At 39.2% G+C, this 16340-nt stretch overlaps 1 protein-coding gene across 4 annotated transcripts in view; it reads right to left on the reverse strand.

Annotated features, from left to right (window-relative positions):
• Positions 1–683: 683 nt before the first annotated feature.
• Slc25a13 (solute carrier family 25 member 13) overlaps positions 684–16340 on the reverse strand; it is a 182790-nt gene continuing 167133 nt past the window's right edge. For all 4 annotated transcript variants that reach the window (XM_015488236.2, XM_015488234.2, XM_015488235.1 and 1 more), the window contains 4 exons: positions 10999–11137; positions 2407–2565; positions 2215–2305; positions 684–1845 (listed from right to left, as the gene is read on the reverse strand). In XM_015488236.2, coding sequence (XP_015343722.1) covers positions 1659–1845; positions 2215–2305; positions 2407–2565; positions 10999–11137 — 576 coding nt within the window. In that variant the 3' untranslated portion in view covers positions 684–1658. The remainder of the gene's footprint in view (positions 1846–2214; positions 2306–2406; positions 2566–10998; positions 11138–16340) is intronic.

Below are 16340 nucleotides of genomic sequence, written 5' to 3' on the forward strand. Positions count from 1 at the left end.
CCATGTATGCTTTTGTCCTATTCTCTCTCTCTCTCTCTCACACACACACACACACTCATATAATGCACACACATCAAAGGCTTATGTATGCTGTTGATTCTAATTTTAAACTATAACTTTTGAGTGTCAACCTGCAGGAACAGGGACTGAAAAATGGCTGTTTTGTATGAAGAGAAACTTAATGTTTGTACAAACCACGGATAAATTAATCAGTAGCATTTTTGGTAGCAAGATGGAAGCCGAAGGAAAGACTTGACTCTAAATTCTGTTCAAGGTGAGCTTCTTTCCCCAAATCATTATAGTGCTAGCCAAATAATAGAAAATATAAGATATGATAGCATACAGTTTTGGTATGATGTGGAGTTAGATGAGAAAATACAAATGCCATTCCATCCCAGTTTTCATGTCCAACTTCTCCTGAAACTTTATACTACTTTAATCGTTATGATAACAAACTGCCAAAAGTGTCAGGGGTGACTAGAACAAAAATGTTAGTTCGATAGTTCTTTGCTTATCTAGGGTCAATGTAGTTTCTCTTGTAACCAGGAAAATGAGGGTACACATGACCTTGAGAGAGCATGCCAATATGAACCCGATCCTCCTCAACATGCAGAATGGAATCCACTAATGACAACTGCTATAGTCATTCACTACACAACACACACATACACAAGAGAAAATGGTTCGATAGCATTAAAAATAGTTTGTTTCGACCTTAACAAACACATGAGCCTCTGACCATTATGCAAGGCACCACAAATTAAATTAAAAACTTATATTAGAATATATTTGTCTGACATGATTTAAGACAGAAAGTAGATTTTAAAAGCAAATGGGCACCAACTATTGGGATGGGGAGGGGTTTAGGGCCAGTACCAGCAATAGGGTGCATGAATTTTTCTATAGTGTTTATTGAAACAGGCAGTAATCAGCATGAGTACATCATATGAACAGTTATCCAAAATCATTAGCACATCCAGGAGCGGGACTGTGTCTCAGTTTCTCTGTCTATATTATCAAATGCCAAAAGCACTTCCTTAAAGTGCAAAAACTTTCCCCTAGCAGTCTTGGTACCAGTAACAGAATATGATTACTAAACATCTCCAATGTGGTTTTCATTACAAAAAACATGTTTCACATAAAAGCTTCATAATACAATCCAGAGACAAAATTTGTGCATGTTTAAAATTTGAATCCTGGCTGGCTATTTCTGATATTTTTTTCACTTCTTCCAGTGTTTTTCATTTTTATAAATATGCACGCAGCTTCCTACCAACTTAAACATGCTCGGAACCTTTTGCTCTGAGAACCATGATTGCCTTTCAGCAGCCTCCCTGGGACCATCATCTCAGTCCAAGAAGGGGAGCCTTCATCTCTATTCTCCTTCCTTGAATCACGTTAGGGTCGACCAATCTGAGCATATGTCAGATTTGAACCAAGGTTTGTAGGCAGAGGTCCAGAGAATAATTAGGAATAATTACACTATGATCTGGTTGACAAAAAACACAAAAATGAATGAATTGGCTTTATAGAAAGCCTTGACCTGAATTCAAACAGGAGATGGACATGAAAGGAATGAAGCCTTGCTTTAGTCCAAGATGGGGCATTCTTACTGCTGTACCAACCACCAAAAAAGCAATATCCTGGGGTCAGTTACCCTATGGGCCTCCACTGAGCCCTTCTGAGGTAGATGTTGATGGCTTGAAGAGAGGTAGGTAAAGTCCAAATTTGTTTTCAATTCCTGCAAACGTTGCAACTGCTAGCTTATAGCCCCCAACGTGATCAGGATTAGGAGCAGGCAGTGTGATCCTAGATTTAGGAACTGGCTCGGATCCCATGGGTTTTCTGAAAAAAGCGTAAAACAGAGTAAAAAAATCTGAGTTTTTTTGTTTTATTTGTTTATTTTTAATGTAGTAAACCTGTTGCATGCAACATAAAGGAGCTGTTGAAGTCTTTTCAGCTAAATGTTCCCCTTTGTATGTGAGTCTTTGTGTGTGTGTGTTGGGGGGGTGCTAGGGATCGAACCCAGAGCCTTGTATATTCGAGGCAAGCACTCTACTGACTAAATTATATCCCCAGCCCTTCTATGTTCCCCTTTGGAATGACCTTGTCAATGTTTCTTAAATCCTTCTCTGTTTTAACATAGGGTCTGATGCACTTTTGTCAATAACAACTGAGGATTTGATGTAGCCACAAATTTAGCATGATACTTACACTCCTCCAAAATCAATGTAGAACCATCGTTGTAGCAATTCATAAGTCAGCAAAGTGACACCAAACTGGGGTGAGGATCGAAATACACGAGCTTTGAAAAAAAAAAAAAACAGGGACATAACAGATATCATTAGATTTTTAAAAAATTTACCTGATACCAAAGGGTTAGTTAAGAACCAATTACTTCCGTACCACCAGCTCCTTTCCACAAAGCTTTTGGGCCTTCTTCCCGCAGGATCTTTCTGAAGCAGTCTATCACTCCGCTGTAAGTGGTTTGGCCAGCCCGGGCGGCCACCTGTAATCTAGTCTTGATAACATCAGCAGGGGTCACTAAAGATGCCGCAGGCATACCTGTAGGAGACACGCAACACCATCTCAGTCTGGTCACATTCTCACTATATAAAAATAACTGTGCTTTGAACTGCTGGCCGTGAAAAGAAAGTTAAGAGGCTGAGGCAATAAAATGCCCGTTTCACTGTCCTCTCTGGGCAGCACAGCCGGCCTGTGCACCTGCCTCCCCCTGCTCCCCTCCCCCAGCCTGCTTTTGTTATGTTCTTATTCTTAAATATTTAATAATACCAAGGAATCACCCATCAGTAACACACTTAAGTGGCCTAGAACGAATGGAAGTGATTCCTAAAGTATTTTTGCTTTCCTGTTGAAATCTGAACCTCACAAAGTTATTAGGGCTGATTTTTCAGAGGTGGGGTTTTTCTGTATTTACCTAGCTTTCTGGCAGCTGGCTGTCACAGCAGGCTCCTTCTCTCACACATCCAATGGCCCTACCTTCCAAACCCCAACCTCTCCCTTATACCAGAAAAAGACTTTGCTGATAACTAAACAAACACCATGTGTGTGTGTATGTGGGTAGGGGGAGGGGTTGGGGAGACTCCACAGATAACCCCACAGGATTCCTTTTTGCAAAGACTGACATCTCCAGAAAAATATTTGACAGAAGGCTTAAAATTTATACTGGCGAATCATCAATGAAAAAGGAACAACAACAACAACAAAAAACCCTCCCAAAATTACCAATGGGAAATTTTTCTACAGTCATTTTATCCAAAATGGGGCAGCCCATGTTTAGATTTTTTAAAAGCGAGACTGTGCTCAGAAGAGACTGTCTCTTATGGTTTTATTACTTTTCCATTATGAACCTATTCCAAACCAAATTGGTCAAATGCAGATGCATAAATCTCCTTTGCTTTTTTTAAGGCTTAATAATTCTGTAAGAATTTCTGTCCAAACCAACATGGTCTGGCTCATAACTATATCTCATCCTTCTAACAGACAGTTTTAAAATTATAGCTTGAGTGTGAAAGTGTGTGTATGTGTGTGCATGTGCGTGCGTGTGTCTAGGTAAATCTGCATGCTCCATGTTTGCTTTCATGTTACAACAGCAGTCTTCCCCTTCCACCTCCACTCAGCTCCTCCCATGTTAATCTTGGGTAACAGTTGTTACAAAACACACCACAATTTTACATGTGAAAAGCTCACTTTATATCCAATGCTTCACAGAGTAAGTCACACTGAGTTTCCTATTAGCTTGGAGGAATTATTTTAACTTCGAGCCAGGAATTTATCCTCCAGCATAATGGAAGGAAACATGAAAAATGCTTAGAAACCCACTGTGTTCACACCACTGATTCTGCTTTACTTCCTGGTTTAGAAAGAGTTTAGCAGGCAGTCGGCTTTAGACATGCAATCAAATCCTTCATACAGCGGTGGGCATGCATGTCCGGGTGTTGCTATGAAATGCTTATGAGCAGTGAAATGGGTAAGAAGTTCCTGGTCTGGGTCTGTTACTTCTCATAAACAGTTCCTTGTCATGAAAAGAGAAGAAGTATGGGGGAGGGGGAAACAGGGAGAAAAGACACTGATTACTAGAATTAAAATGCCCAAAGAAATGTCTAGGCTACTTAGCAAGCTTGTCTGACAGAATTTGATGCTTCAGGGATACTGGAAATGTGGTAACCCAAGAGGAGATTAGGGGACAGGGCGACATCTTCCAGGATCCTCAACAGAGAGGACACTGGCAGCCTGTCTGATTCTTCAACGATGAGACAAATGTGCAACCCAGATGGCCAACCACCACCTTTGGGACAGGAAAAATGTGGGTGCTCCTCAGCTAAGAGTGTTTAAGGGGGCCAGCAATCGAAGAGTGGAAGAAAATGTGTCTGGAAAGTACAGTTTTGGGGCCTGGGTCAACTTTAATTTTCATAGATAGCCCATTAATATTTTTTAAAAATGTGTTTATGGTTTAAAGATTAATATGTATTTATTTTAGGTCAAGGGTAAGAGTTTTCCAAATCCCCTTTCCATCCTTATCTATATTATCTACCTGCTACATCTGGTTCTGAGCAGTGTGATGAAGTTCCTTATTAGGAACGAGAAAGCATGTTCTCCTTAGTCATTTAAGCTGAGATCTGATATGCTGATAATACACAGAGGTTGATGATGGTATCTCTGTAGTGGATTTTATCCTTTTATGTATAAAATGTCTTTATGCTTCCGAATGCTATTTTAACCCCCAAATTCTACATAGTCTGACGTTAATATTCCTATGCTTGCTTACTTTTGGCAATTGTCTGGAACATATTTTTCAATCCAATCTCTTTCAATCTTTCCATGTCATTGTTCTCTGAGTTTCAGATGACTAGATGCTCTTTCAAAACTCATCTGAAAATGCTGTTTTTTTCCCCTAGGGGCACTGAATCCATTCCCATCTATTGTGGCAATTGGACTCATTTCTGATATCGTATATTATGCTTTCTATTTTCTCTGCTTCTAGTTACTTACCTTTTGATTTCTCACCTTTCCTGAGTAAATTTATTTAAGTAGTCCATGCATCTATCACACACATGTCCATCGCAAGGTGTACCAACCCTCAGTGTTTGCATCCTGCTCCAGCAAGGTGAGGATTCAGTTCTTTCACTCCTGTTCCTTTACTTCATCTGTCTCCCAACAACCCTTCTTGTATAATAAACACACATACACATACCGAAGTCTGCACTAATTTAGGCCTGTGGCAGACTTAACTTCTGTTTGTTCTGTCTAAAATACGCCACATTGTCCTCCTCCTCAAATTCACTCTCCATCTGGCTGCAGAGAAGGGGTAACCTTGGAGTGACTGCATGTACAAAGACTAAGTACCTGGGAACATAATCACAGTGTAAAACCCTCCATGGCTTTTTTTTTTTTTGGTACCAACGATTGAACCAAGGAGCGCTTAACCACTGAGTCATTTCCCCAGCCCTTTTTATGTTTTTTATTTTGAGACAGGGTCTAAGTTGCTGAGGCTGGCTTTGAATTTGTGGTCCTGACCTCCTGCCTCAGCCTCCTGAGCCTCTGGGATCACAGGCATGAGCCACTACACCTGGGTCTCTCTGGCATTTTGAAGGTGTTCAGTTGTGCAGATGTGAGAAGTCCATCTTCTGTTATTAATTTCTGTTTTCTGTCCTCCTCTCCTTATTCCTCTCCCCAGGGAACTCCCTCCCATTAAGTAGTTTTTAGATCTTCTGGATTAATTCTACAGGTCTCTTAAATTTTCTCTTATTTCCCATCTTTCTATTTTTGTTTCGCATTCTAGAGTTCTTCCCATGTCTTTATTTTCCAGGTGTCTAACTTGGTCTTTGATCACAGCCATTCATTTTATCATTCAGAATGATCTTTTGATTTTTAATTTTGACGGTCCTTTCATTAATTTTCAAGAAAGCTTCCTTACTGATTATTCCCTTCAAATCCCTCTGAGGACCCTAATTATAGTTCTTAAAAGTTCTCTTCTGTTCCTTGAACTGCCTGTTTTCTCTGTAATTCTTCAGTTCACTTGCATTGTTGCTCCTTCCTGTCTGAAGACCCCTGGCTGTTCACTGATATTCAAGTTCAAAGGCTATGCTGATTAGTACTTTTTACTAAGTCGCTGGTTATCATCTACCATGCTCTGGGCTGGCTTCGCCCATAGGGGCTCTCTCCTGAATTAAAGCATCTTCTCTGTGCAAGGTGCCTTAGCAAGCTGGTAGGACAGAAGCCTTTCAAACCACCGAAATGTGGAGGCTTCTCTCTATTGGTAGAATTTATTTTCTACTTCTCTGGGAAAAAGCTGCCATTAATTTATGTTTTTCTGGAACACTGCTCTGGAATTACCTTATGTCTTGCCCTGTTTTCTTTCAGTTCCTACACATGCCCACTGCAGGCCCCTTTCTTTATAATGCAGTTCTAAGTTTCTAACCTGCAGACAAATGTTGCCTGGAGCTCTGGATGACAAGAGGAGAATGGCCATGCCAGGTCATCCTGCTACACAGCAGCTCTCTAACTCATGGTGTAATTTACCTTGCACCTGCACCTTCACCCCATGCATTCTTTTTGTTTTATTTTTTTCCCTGAACCCAGGGCTTCTGAGCATGAGGCAAGTGCTCTGTCACTGAGTGCATCCCCAGCTTCACTCCAAGCATTCCAATATTCATTCAGAGGTTAAAATGCTCCCTTTTAGCCCTTACATTATAAGTAGTTTTTCCTGCCAGGGTTTTGGACTGTGGCATCATTCAGTCTAGTTTCAGAGTCTGAACATGGTTAATTTTCTAGGGCTAATAAGGAGTATTAAAAGTGTATTTTCTGACATTTTAAGGTATTTCAGAGGAGAGAAAATTGCATGATCCAATATCTCCTTTACTTTTCATTTTTAAGGATCTAAGAATTGTATTTAAATGATCTTAAGTTTTATGTCCACATAATTAACACATTTGTGCCAAAAGTACTTCTCTCCCAACTGATGTTTCCTTATTTCCTCCTTATGAAATCTACTGTTCTGCTTTCACCCAGTGGAAGCCAACCAAGTAAGTTATTCTGCGATGGTGATGGACAGTGACATCAGTGATCAATGCCCAAAATGGAGAGGCTGACCACAAAAGGGGATCAATTTTTTTAGGTAACATAAATTTTTTAAAATTTATTTTTATACATGAGGATGTAGTTAATACAATCAAAAGGAATAATTGTTAAAGTAAATTTGGGCCCCAGAAGCCTCCCTAGAGTCTTCAGTAAGAAATAGCAACCTAACACAGTGTGTAAATAAACTGAAAACCTAATTTAGGAACACACACACACACACACACATACAGAGCTTAGTCTCAGTCAATCAAAGCAGCCAAACAGCTAATTAGCTATCTCTGTATCTCAATTCCATTTTCTGTACATCATTTCTCTGTTCCTCTCTACAAATGTTCTTCAGCCAAGTGGCAGGGAGCCGTGGAGTTACTCTGAACCTATTCTTGTTCTGAGGGCTAACCGATTCACAAATCATTTTTTGCTCAATTAAACTCTGTTAAATTTTACATGTCTAAAGTCTTTCTTTTAATATCCTTCTAGTATTTTTGGGAAAGCACCATGAACATTCATTTAAACACAGATCCTCCTTAATTATAAGAGGACTGTTAGAAATATACACACACATCCGTTCTGTGTAAACCATGAAACTTAATGTAGTACATATAAAAAAGAGTCAAGAGCCACTTCTGTTTTGTTATAAAAACGTTTGTTAGTGGCCATCAACTATTCACTGTAGTTGTCTGAAGCTCCACAGAAATAGGATTTTTATATTTTGAGATAAGTTTTCCCCTTAAAGACAACAAACATCACTCCTGCCCTAGGACGTCTTCCGGGCTCTCTGCATACTCTTCATGTCCTTGCCTAGGAACATCTTACTGATCTCCACAAAGGGAACATGGGGGCCTGAAGCCAGGGTGGGCGTGGTGTGCTTTTGCACTTGCTGCTCTCTCAGCACTGCAGCATTGGGCCTGCTACTGAATGTATCTCGGCTCTCTGGGCCAGCCGACTAGCCGGGTTCTGCACAGCAGCTGGCTACCCTGCTTCCTCCACGGCATCAGCTTACCCATTACCACTGGACACAGATTTTTTAAAAATATGTTCATCTTAACAACAAAATGCTCTGCTAATCTTTCTTACTAATTCCAATATTTTTAGGCAGTTTGGATTTTCAGGTAAACCATTTTAAATAATGTTAGCTTCATTTCTTCTTTTCTAAATTTATGCCTCTGACTTCTTATTTTCCATATTGAAACCTCCAAAAGAAGGGTGAATAACAAGGTTGCAAATGACATCTGTCTTATCCCTAACTTTAATGAGATGGTAGTTATGGCATTTGCCATTGGCTTCTGATATCCTATGAAGAAAACTGTTTAATCCGTATTGATTTTAATAGGTTTGAAGACTACATAAGGCTGTCAAGTTTGTAACTAATCCATTCTTTGAGCATAAAACCAACATGATATAATATATCTCATGTTTTCTCATCATACAAGGAAGGGGAAGATTAAGAGGGAGATGGGCAACAATATGAAAGTAAAAGTTCTGTAGTAAGTGTACAAAATGGTCCTTGATGACCTTTGCCTCTTGGCATTCACACTCCTGTTTTAAGTGATATTTCAATAAAATTACTATTACTGAACACTTTTGAATATTTATTATATGCTACGAAATATTTTGGTGAAATATTTAATTCATTTAATTGTCAATAATGTTGTAATGCTGGAACTATTCTTATCCTTTAAAATAGAGAAAAAGCTGAGAAATATTAAATAACTTGTGCTGGTTACTTTGTTCTAAGTGGGGAAACTGGAGTTTGAACCTGGGTAGCCTCACTGCACAGTACACACCATTTTGCTGTGACAGTCAACAATGTTTAAGGTACTAGATTAAGTGAAAATCACATTTATAGTGTGATTAGAACTCTGTTAAGAATCACTAAAGGAAGGAAAAGCAGCAAAAATATTAAATAACAATTACAGTAAACAATGGATAATATTTTCTAATTTACCCTTTTTTGTACTTTCCAAATATACAACAAGCAATATTTTCATAATTATGGAAATATAAACAGAAGGAAGAAAACAAATCTAAGAGAGAAAAAAAAATCCAGTAGTTAATTTCTATAGCACAGGTAGCATGGATTACCTACTAAACTTCTACCCATAGATGAAATTGTTTCCTGGTACCTATTTTCTTCACAATAAGAGTTAAATACAGTACTTTTATAGTTCAAGGAAAATTAGGCTTAGGAAAGGATTGTACACCTTGATCAAGGTTGTACACCTTGATCTACTGCTTATCTTTAATTGCACATCTGCTACTAGGATTGATTTACATGTGCTAAATGCTGGGCACTATGCTAAGTTCCTCAAGTAGATGCTGCCATCTTAGACACATCACCACACTCATAGTAAGTACAAGTATGGTCCTCATTTACAGCTGAGGAGGGGCTGGGGATGTGGCTCAAGTGGTAGCGCGCTCGCCTGGCATGCGTGCGGCCCGGGTTCGATCCTCAGCACCACATACAAACAAAGATGTTGTGTCCGCCGAAAACTAAAAAAAATAAAAATATTAAAAACAAAACAAAAAATACAGCTGAGGAAACTAAGGATTAGGGGAAATTAACTTGCCAAGGTCATACATTAATAAGTTGTACTTAGTTATCCTCATTAGGTCCTATCTTGTTCAACTAACTAATTTTAAATAAATTGTTACTATATTCATTTTCAATTTTTTTTTCGTTTATACGCAGGACATAGTGAATCAATGGCTAGGTTGGAAGTAAACCTGGGAATTCTACATTCCAGACTTGAAATTATGCTTTCTTGATGTCATGGTGGTCTTGTTGCTACTCTGAAGAACTAGGGTCCTTAAGCCATCAGGAAAGAACCAGTGTCAAAGCCTTTGAAAAAGCAGAGATTTAAGAATGAAGGAGGCTTTACATGGCTTTCGGCCCTCCAAGGGTTCCTATAGGCTACCTATAGCAGAGGAGAGACCCAAAACAGGAAACATCTCAAAGTTGGGAGTTGTTCTCCAGCTGTCTTTGGAAATAGCTCTAACCACCTATCTGATGAGACCAACCCCCATACCAAAAATATTTGAAGTCAGAAATTCCATGACTGCCTTAGGATTTATTAACTCACTAAATGTTTGTTACCACCTGGAGAGCTTATCCAGATTGTTCCAGTCTTTAGGGTCTAAGGACAAGTGGGTTATAAAAGCACAAACTGATCCCTGCTGTGCCTATAATCAATATCTATACTTTTCTGTTGGTATTTTCACCATAGCACTGAAAAAAGAAGACAGTTAATTCTGTGATTCAATTAACACAATCCCACTCTTTTAACTTTACGGGAGTGTGGGGGACCCAGCCACTAATCAGTCCAGATTGTTATGGTTCTTATTATGCTTCTTTTATCTAAATGATATCTAAATGATATTTAAATGATAATTGCTTCAATTTTGGACAAGCTTGTATACAATATTTTGTTATGGGTTAAAGTGAAATTATGGGGGCTAGGGTTATAGCTTAGCCGTAGAGCGCTTGCCTAGCATGTGCGAGGCCCTGGGTTCCATCCTCAGTACCACATAAAAATAAGTAAATAAAATAAGGGCATTGTGTCCAACTCCACCTAAAAAATAAATATTAAAAAAAAGTGAAATTAAGAAATAATATGTAACCTGAATTGGAATCCAGTAAGACCACAGAATGTATCAATGTTTAAGGAGCCCTTTCCAGAATTATTAAGTTTACCTGATAATCTAATCTCCCAGAATGAAGATTACTTTCTCACCCTCTCTTTTCAGTCGGTATTCAAAACAATCTGTTATGTACCCTGTCAAGAACTATCAGCAAAAAATTCCAGTGTTGTAGCACACCGTGGGGGTGTGTGGGGGGTGGGGGCTAAAGCCTGGGGATGGGGGATGGGGAAACAAAAGAACTTCATGGAGGACACTCACCAGCTATAGCACCAGCTAAGAGCAGGCTCCCAGGGCTAACCTGCCCATCTTCATTTGCAAAAGAAGCCTTCACATGAGCATAACACGGGAAGTAGATGGCCGAGAAAGGAATGTCCCGCAGAAAGCAGGCTTTGGCACCCTGTGCGTTTGCAAAGGAAAAAAAACCACATGAAACACATATCCCATTGAGAAGATTGGGCTTCTTTGGAACTCACCTCAGAACAAAATATTCCTGGAGAAGACCAAATTTGTACTCACAAGTTGCAAGGGGAACAGTAAAAAATCATCCAAATTCTACAAGTAACAAGTCTGAATCTTGTATTTAAAAATAAAACTATTTTTGTTGTATGGTGTGAGGCAGTGGGAGGGGAGTTCTCATTTACTCTAATGCTGAGATTTCTATTTAAGCATTTTTGGAACTCTGCCTGTTAAGTCCCCCACTGGCAGTAAGTCATTGCCATTTCATGGAAGATCTGTTTGCTGGTCTCAACAGAAGATGGAGGCAATACTCAAGATGCTTTTCTTGCTTACACACAGCAACTAAACAAATTATACAGGTGGAGGGGCAAGGGGTCCAATTTTTGTATTATATGAGAATCTGACAAAAGTACTGGACACTTTCCCAGAAAAAAAAATTGCATGTACACAAAAAAGTTATGTATCTTTTCTGGGAATTCATGGATCCCCTTAATTCATTCACATACTTACCCACCATTCAGGGTTTATGAAACATTGATAAATGCCTGCCTATAGGCCTTAAAATATTTACTGTAATTATGACACACATAAAAGCGGTGGTAAAATAATTAGCTTCTAGAGCAAGGTCTTCAATAAATAATTTCTAGTGCCAAAATCATGCCATGCAGAGGCCCTGAAAACTGATGAGTGCCCTGAAATATGATATAATATTATAATGAAAACCACAATACATATATTGCATTTGGGGTGGGCTGCACAGGAAGGAAATCACCCCTTTTCAACACTTAATGATTTAATACCATTTCTTTCACAGATTTCTAATACCTAAAAATTTCCAACAACTATAAAGATTCCCAAAAGAAAATAACAAATCCATCCAGATTCAACAGTTCTAGCCATGTCCAGCGACATTAACTGAGGTCTAGTAATGCCAGATCTTGGGTATTTCTCCCTGATGCTGCTCCAATCTGTCAAAGTTCTTTAACACCCACACATCTGTTATTGTAGCTTTTTTTTTTTCCCTGACATCTACATTTCATTCCTAACTCAAACTGAGATTTTGGATTATAAAACCCTTAGTTTTTTTCATGTAAACTTGTAACCCAGTTCTACTGCAACTTAGTTGTCATACAGAAGTGAAGTAACACAAGTAGGACTTTGTATTTAATCCCGTTAAATTTAATACCCATTTGGCTCATCCTTGCAACCAGAACAAATGCTTGGAATCTGGATTCTGTCATGTTGGCTGTTCCTCAGTCAACTCACCCATGGATGCCTGAAGCATGTCTCAAGCCTACGTTCACTCTGCAAATGGGTATTCAAAACAGGACCACTCAATCTCACAATCAGCCTATGCTTCTGTATCCTGTGCATTCCTGAACTGTTCAGTGTCTAACTGAAATTAAGAACCATGACATCCTGCACACACCAGCTGCTCATTTTATATATGTGCAAACTGATGCCCAGGATAATCCATCAATTGTACTTTTATTGAAGGATGTACCCTGGGCTTGTTCAGGGTATATCTTGGAGTTACCTCTGGAGACAGGTCCAAAACTCAGGTCTCTAAGGGTTTCCCCCATCTCTCTCAGCTTTCTCAAGGCAAAAAAGTAAATTATAATATCAATATTCATATGTAGCATCCAAAATATTTTCCTTATGATTAGTTTTTTGAAGTCATATTTTAGGCAGTTAGTCTGTAAGGGTACTCGACCACCCTTTAATTTCTTATTGTTTCTACCTTTTCCCTTCTTGACTTTGTGTCTTTCTGTAAGTTCTGTAAGGTCTTTTGTTTATATGTAGAGTCTGTCCAAAAGATACTCAAACTAGATACCAAATAACCAACTCAAATAAAGATCAGTTAAATCTTCCTGTCTGGTTCCCTTAATATGGTAAAAAAAAAAATCACCATGTTACTAACTTTCTGAACAGATCATTTGTAGTAACTTTTTGGACTGGTTTAATTCTTCCCACCAATTTTGCTTCTTACTACATCTATTAGTTTTTATCTTTAACTACATTTCCCAATGTTCACATTTCAAGGCCAGATTTCAATATGTGCTCTCCTCATATCACTGCTGGTAATATTTTCTAATATTTCTTTTTCCCCCTCCTGATTATAAAACAGTAAGTATTTATCATGGAAAATTCAGGGAAGCATTAAAAATTTAACTGCTCCTAATTTTCACCAGCCAGAGATAACTACTGCGAGTACTGTAAATGTTCTGCAGCTTTCGGTGAGCAGAAATATTACCAACCATTCCAGAGCTGAGATCATGGTGGAGTGGCTGTGGGTTATGCCTTTTCTTCTCCTTAGATTCAGTGTATGATTTGTGTTTTTGCCAGGCATGATCTAATATTTCCTTCATTTTTAGTCATGTTGCCTACATTCCCCCCGCCCCTACTTCTTGTTTCCAAAACTTTATGCCATCCTTGGTATTGGGCTATCCTGTGGATCAGGATGAATATTCTCACCCTTGTCAAAGCTTTATAATGACTTCCTTCACATGCCCAGTTTCCTCTCCTGGTAATCCTGATGCCTGTCAGGTAAAGCTATCAATGTCTCATTCACCTGATCAGTCAAGGTACATCTATCACTGAATCTTCTTTTATGATTGCTAAGATGGGAGTACCAACGTCTTAAATACAACTTCTTCATTCACTTAAACCCTACATACCACATTTCCACTGATGAATTTTTAAGCGCAAGATGGACAGGGATAGATTCCACATGGCTCCACACTATCTACACCTTCTCATTACTGTTCTGAATTTTCTTCACATCCTTTATCTGCCTCTATCAGTGTTGCCCATTTCAGACTGTAAGTAACCAGAGGCCAGGAACTATAATCTGATTTAATTTATAACAGACTTTGCAAAATCTATGTTAGTTAGGGCCTAACACATGTTCTTGAAGATAATGATTTTGTTTTGCCAATTCCCATAGGGGGAAAAAAAATCACAACTAAAAAGAGACATGGGAGGCTTTCAGATATGTTGTCAGATTTCCAGAAGGACAATAAATCATGCTGGAAAAATATATTAGAAAACAAACAAAGTTTTTAGTTGAGCAAAGATATATTATTTGTTGGGAATACTACAAAACCTAGGAGAAAAGAGTCATTTTGTACCAGAATTCTAAAGTTGGGCGGAGGGCATGGGGGAGTCAGATTAATTTGTCTTATGCTATGTGATTTCAATATGAGCAAAAGGACATGGATAGGAAGACAGAACCTGAAATCGGAAACATCCCTAAGACACAAGAAGAGTAAAGGCACATGAAAGAAGCAGCTGGGTGCCTCAAGAAGGGACCCCAGAAGCAGACCCTCTCCCTCCTTTCCTGAAATCATGACAGTAAGTCACGCATTCCCGGGAGAAGTGCCTGGGAAGAGGTATGATGAAATTCAAGAGATGTTTGACAATAACACTGGATGGCAGAGAGGAAAAGTGGCTTGGCCAAAATTAAACACACAAACAAGTGAAAAGGAACAAACCCGGGAAAAGGAGAAACCTCACAGTGCAACGCTGAAGGGAAAGTGGTAGAATATGTTGCATTTTTAACAGAGGAATCAGGCCGAGTAAATTATGCAAACCAAAGTGAATGTTAGGATATGTAAGAGGACTTAGGTTTCTAATTACCTGAAAAAAAGAAAAAGTCCCAAAAGAGATGGAACTTGTGGGCAGCCACCATCCCTGCTCTACAGAGGGGATGTTCAAACTTTTAAAAATGCATCCACTGATATAGGGAGAAGATGTGGTAAGATCACACACCTTCTACCTCCTATGCATGGCGGGGTAGCCATATGATGAGCCCCGGCAAACTTCTTGTCAAAAATATCAAAGGTGCTTGGTGAGGTGGTGCACACCTTTAATCCTAGCAGCTCAGGAGACTGAAGCAGGAGGATCATGAGTTCAAATCCAGCCTGATCAACTTAGTGAGGACCTAAACAACTTAGTGAGACCCTGTCTCTAAATATAAAAAAGGGCTGGGGATGTGATAAACGCCGTTGGGCTCAATCCCCAGTGGCAAACATCAACAACAAAACACCAAAGGTCACCTTCTTCAGGGAAGGGGAGGGACTGGACTCATTAGTAATAAATGAGGCAATTACCGTGAGAGTCTTCTATAAAGTACCCAGTGCACTGAGTATACACGCAAGGGACAAATGTGACCAGAGGGTTGTCTCCCTGCCTCTCCTGGTACCTGTATTGTTTCCCGGTCCAGCACCTGCTCAGGTGTCTCCCTACAGCAAATAACTACCCTGGTTGAGTCAGGAGGTGGCTTTCAATTCCCTTACACTCCAGGCATCAAAGCCCAATTCCCAAAGAGAGCTAACTCTGCAAAAGGCTGGAGAAACAGGCACACTCATTAAATTTCCCTGGCCTCCTTTTCCTCACCGCTTCCTTCAGGTTGTAGGCACAAAGGCAGGTGCCAATTTACAAGGCCCCCTTAGGCAATCCCTGACCTGCTGCTCCCTGTACAAAGAAAAGAGAAGCAGGATGTTAAAAAGGCTTTTAAAGTTCCAAGGGTGAAAAAGTTTCTCTCCCCGATTCCTTGATAAATCCTTCACTTTGTCGTGAACACTCATTCTCTAGTCCTACATCAAAACACAAACTTTTTAAACTTGTATTCTACTTGCCCCATGCATAATTTTTACTAAGCAATCAGCCATTCTGAACAAGCAACTGTGCAATAGAGGAAAACAATCTTTGACATCCCACAGCCTGCATCAAGAACACAGAAATAATTACTTTGGCCATTAAAAAATTAGTAAATTACAAAGTGTGTACCATTTAAAATAAATCTCTAAATCTTTCTGCCCCATAGAAAAATCCTTACATTCTGGCCTTGAGTCTATTTTCCTGGTTCTCTGGGCATCTCTGCTCTTAGATATTTTCTGGTTGGCCCTGAATTTCCTTTGTACACACAGTAAAATCATTTGAGGAAAATTACCAAATGCAAAATACAATCCTCTAATCTCTTACTAGCCACTAAAGTACTATCTCAAAAAAAAAAAAAAAAAAAAAAAAGGAAATCATTGTTTTTTCTTCTTTTTAAATAAAAGGCCCACTACGACAGATAGGAACAACAAAAAGCATCTCTGGGTAGACCTATACAAAACAGTCTTGAACTCTGGCCCCTT

This window comes from Marmota marmota, unplaced genomic scaffold (genome assembly GCF_001458135.2).
Source record: "Marmota marmota marmota unplaced genomic scaffold, marMar, whole genome shotgun sequence".
Taxonomy (NCBI): domain Eukaryota; kingdom Metazoa; phylum Chordata; class Mammalia; order Rodentia; family Sciuridae; genus Marmota; species Marmota marmota.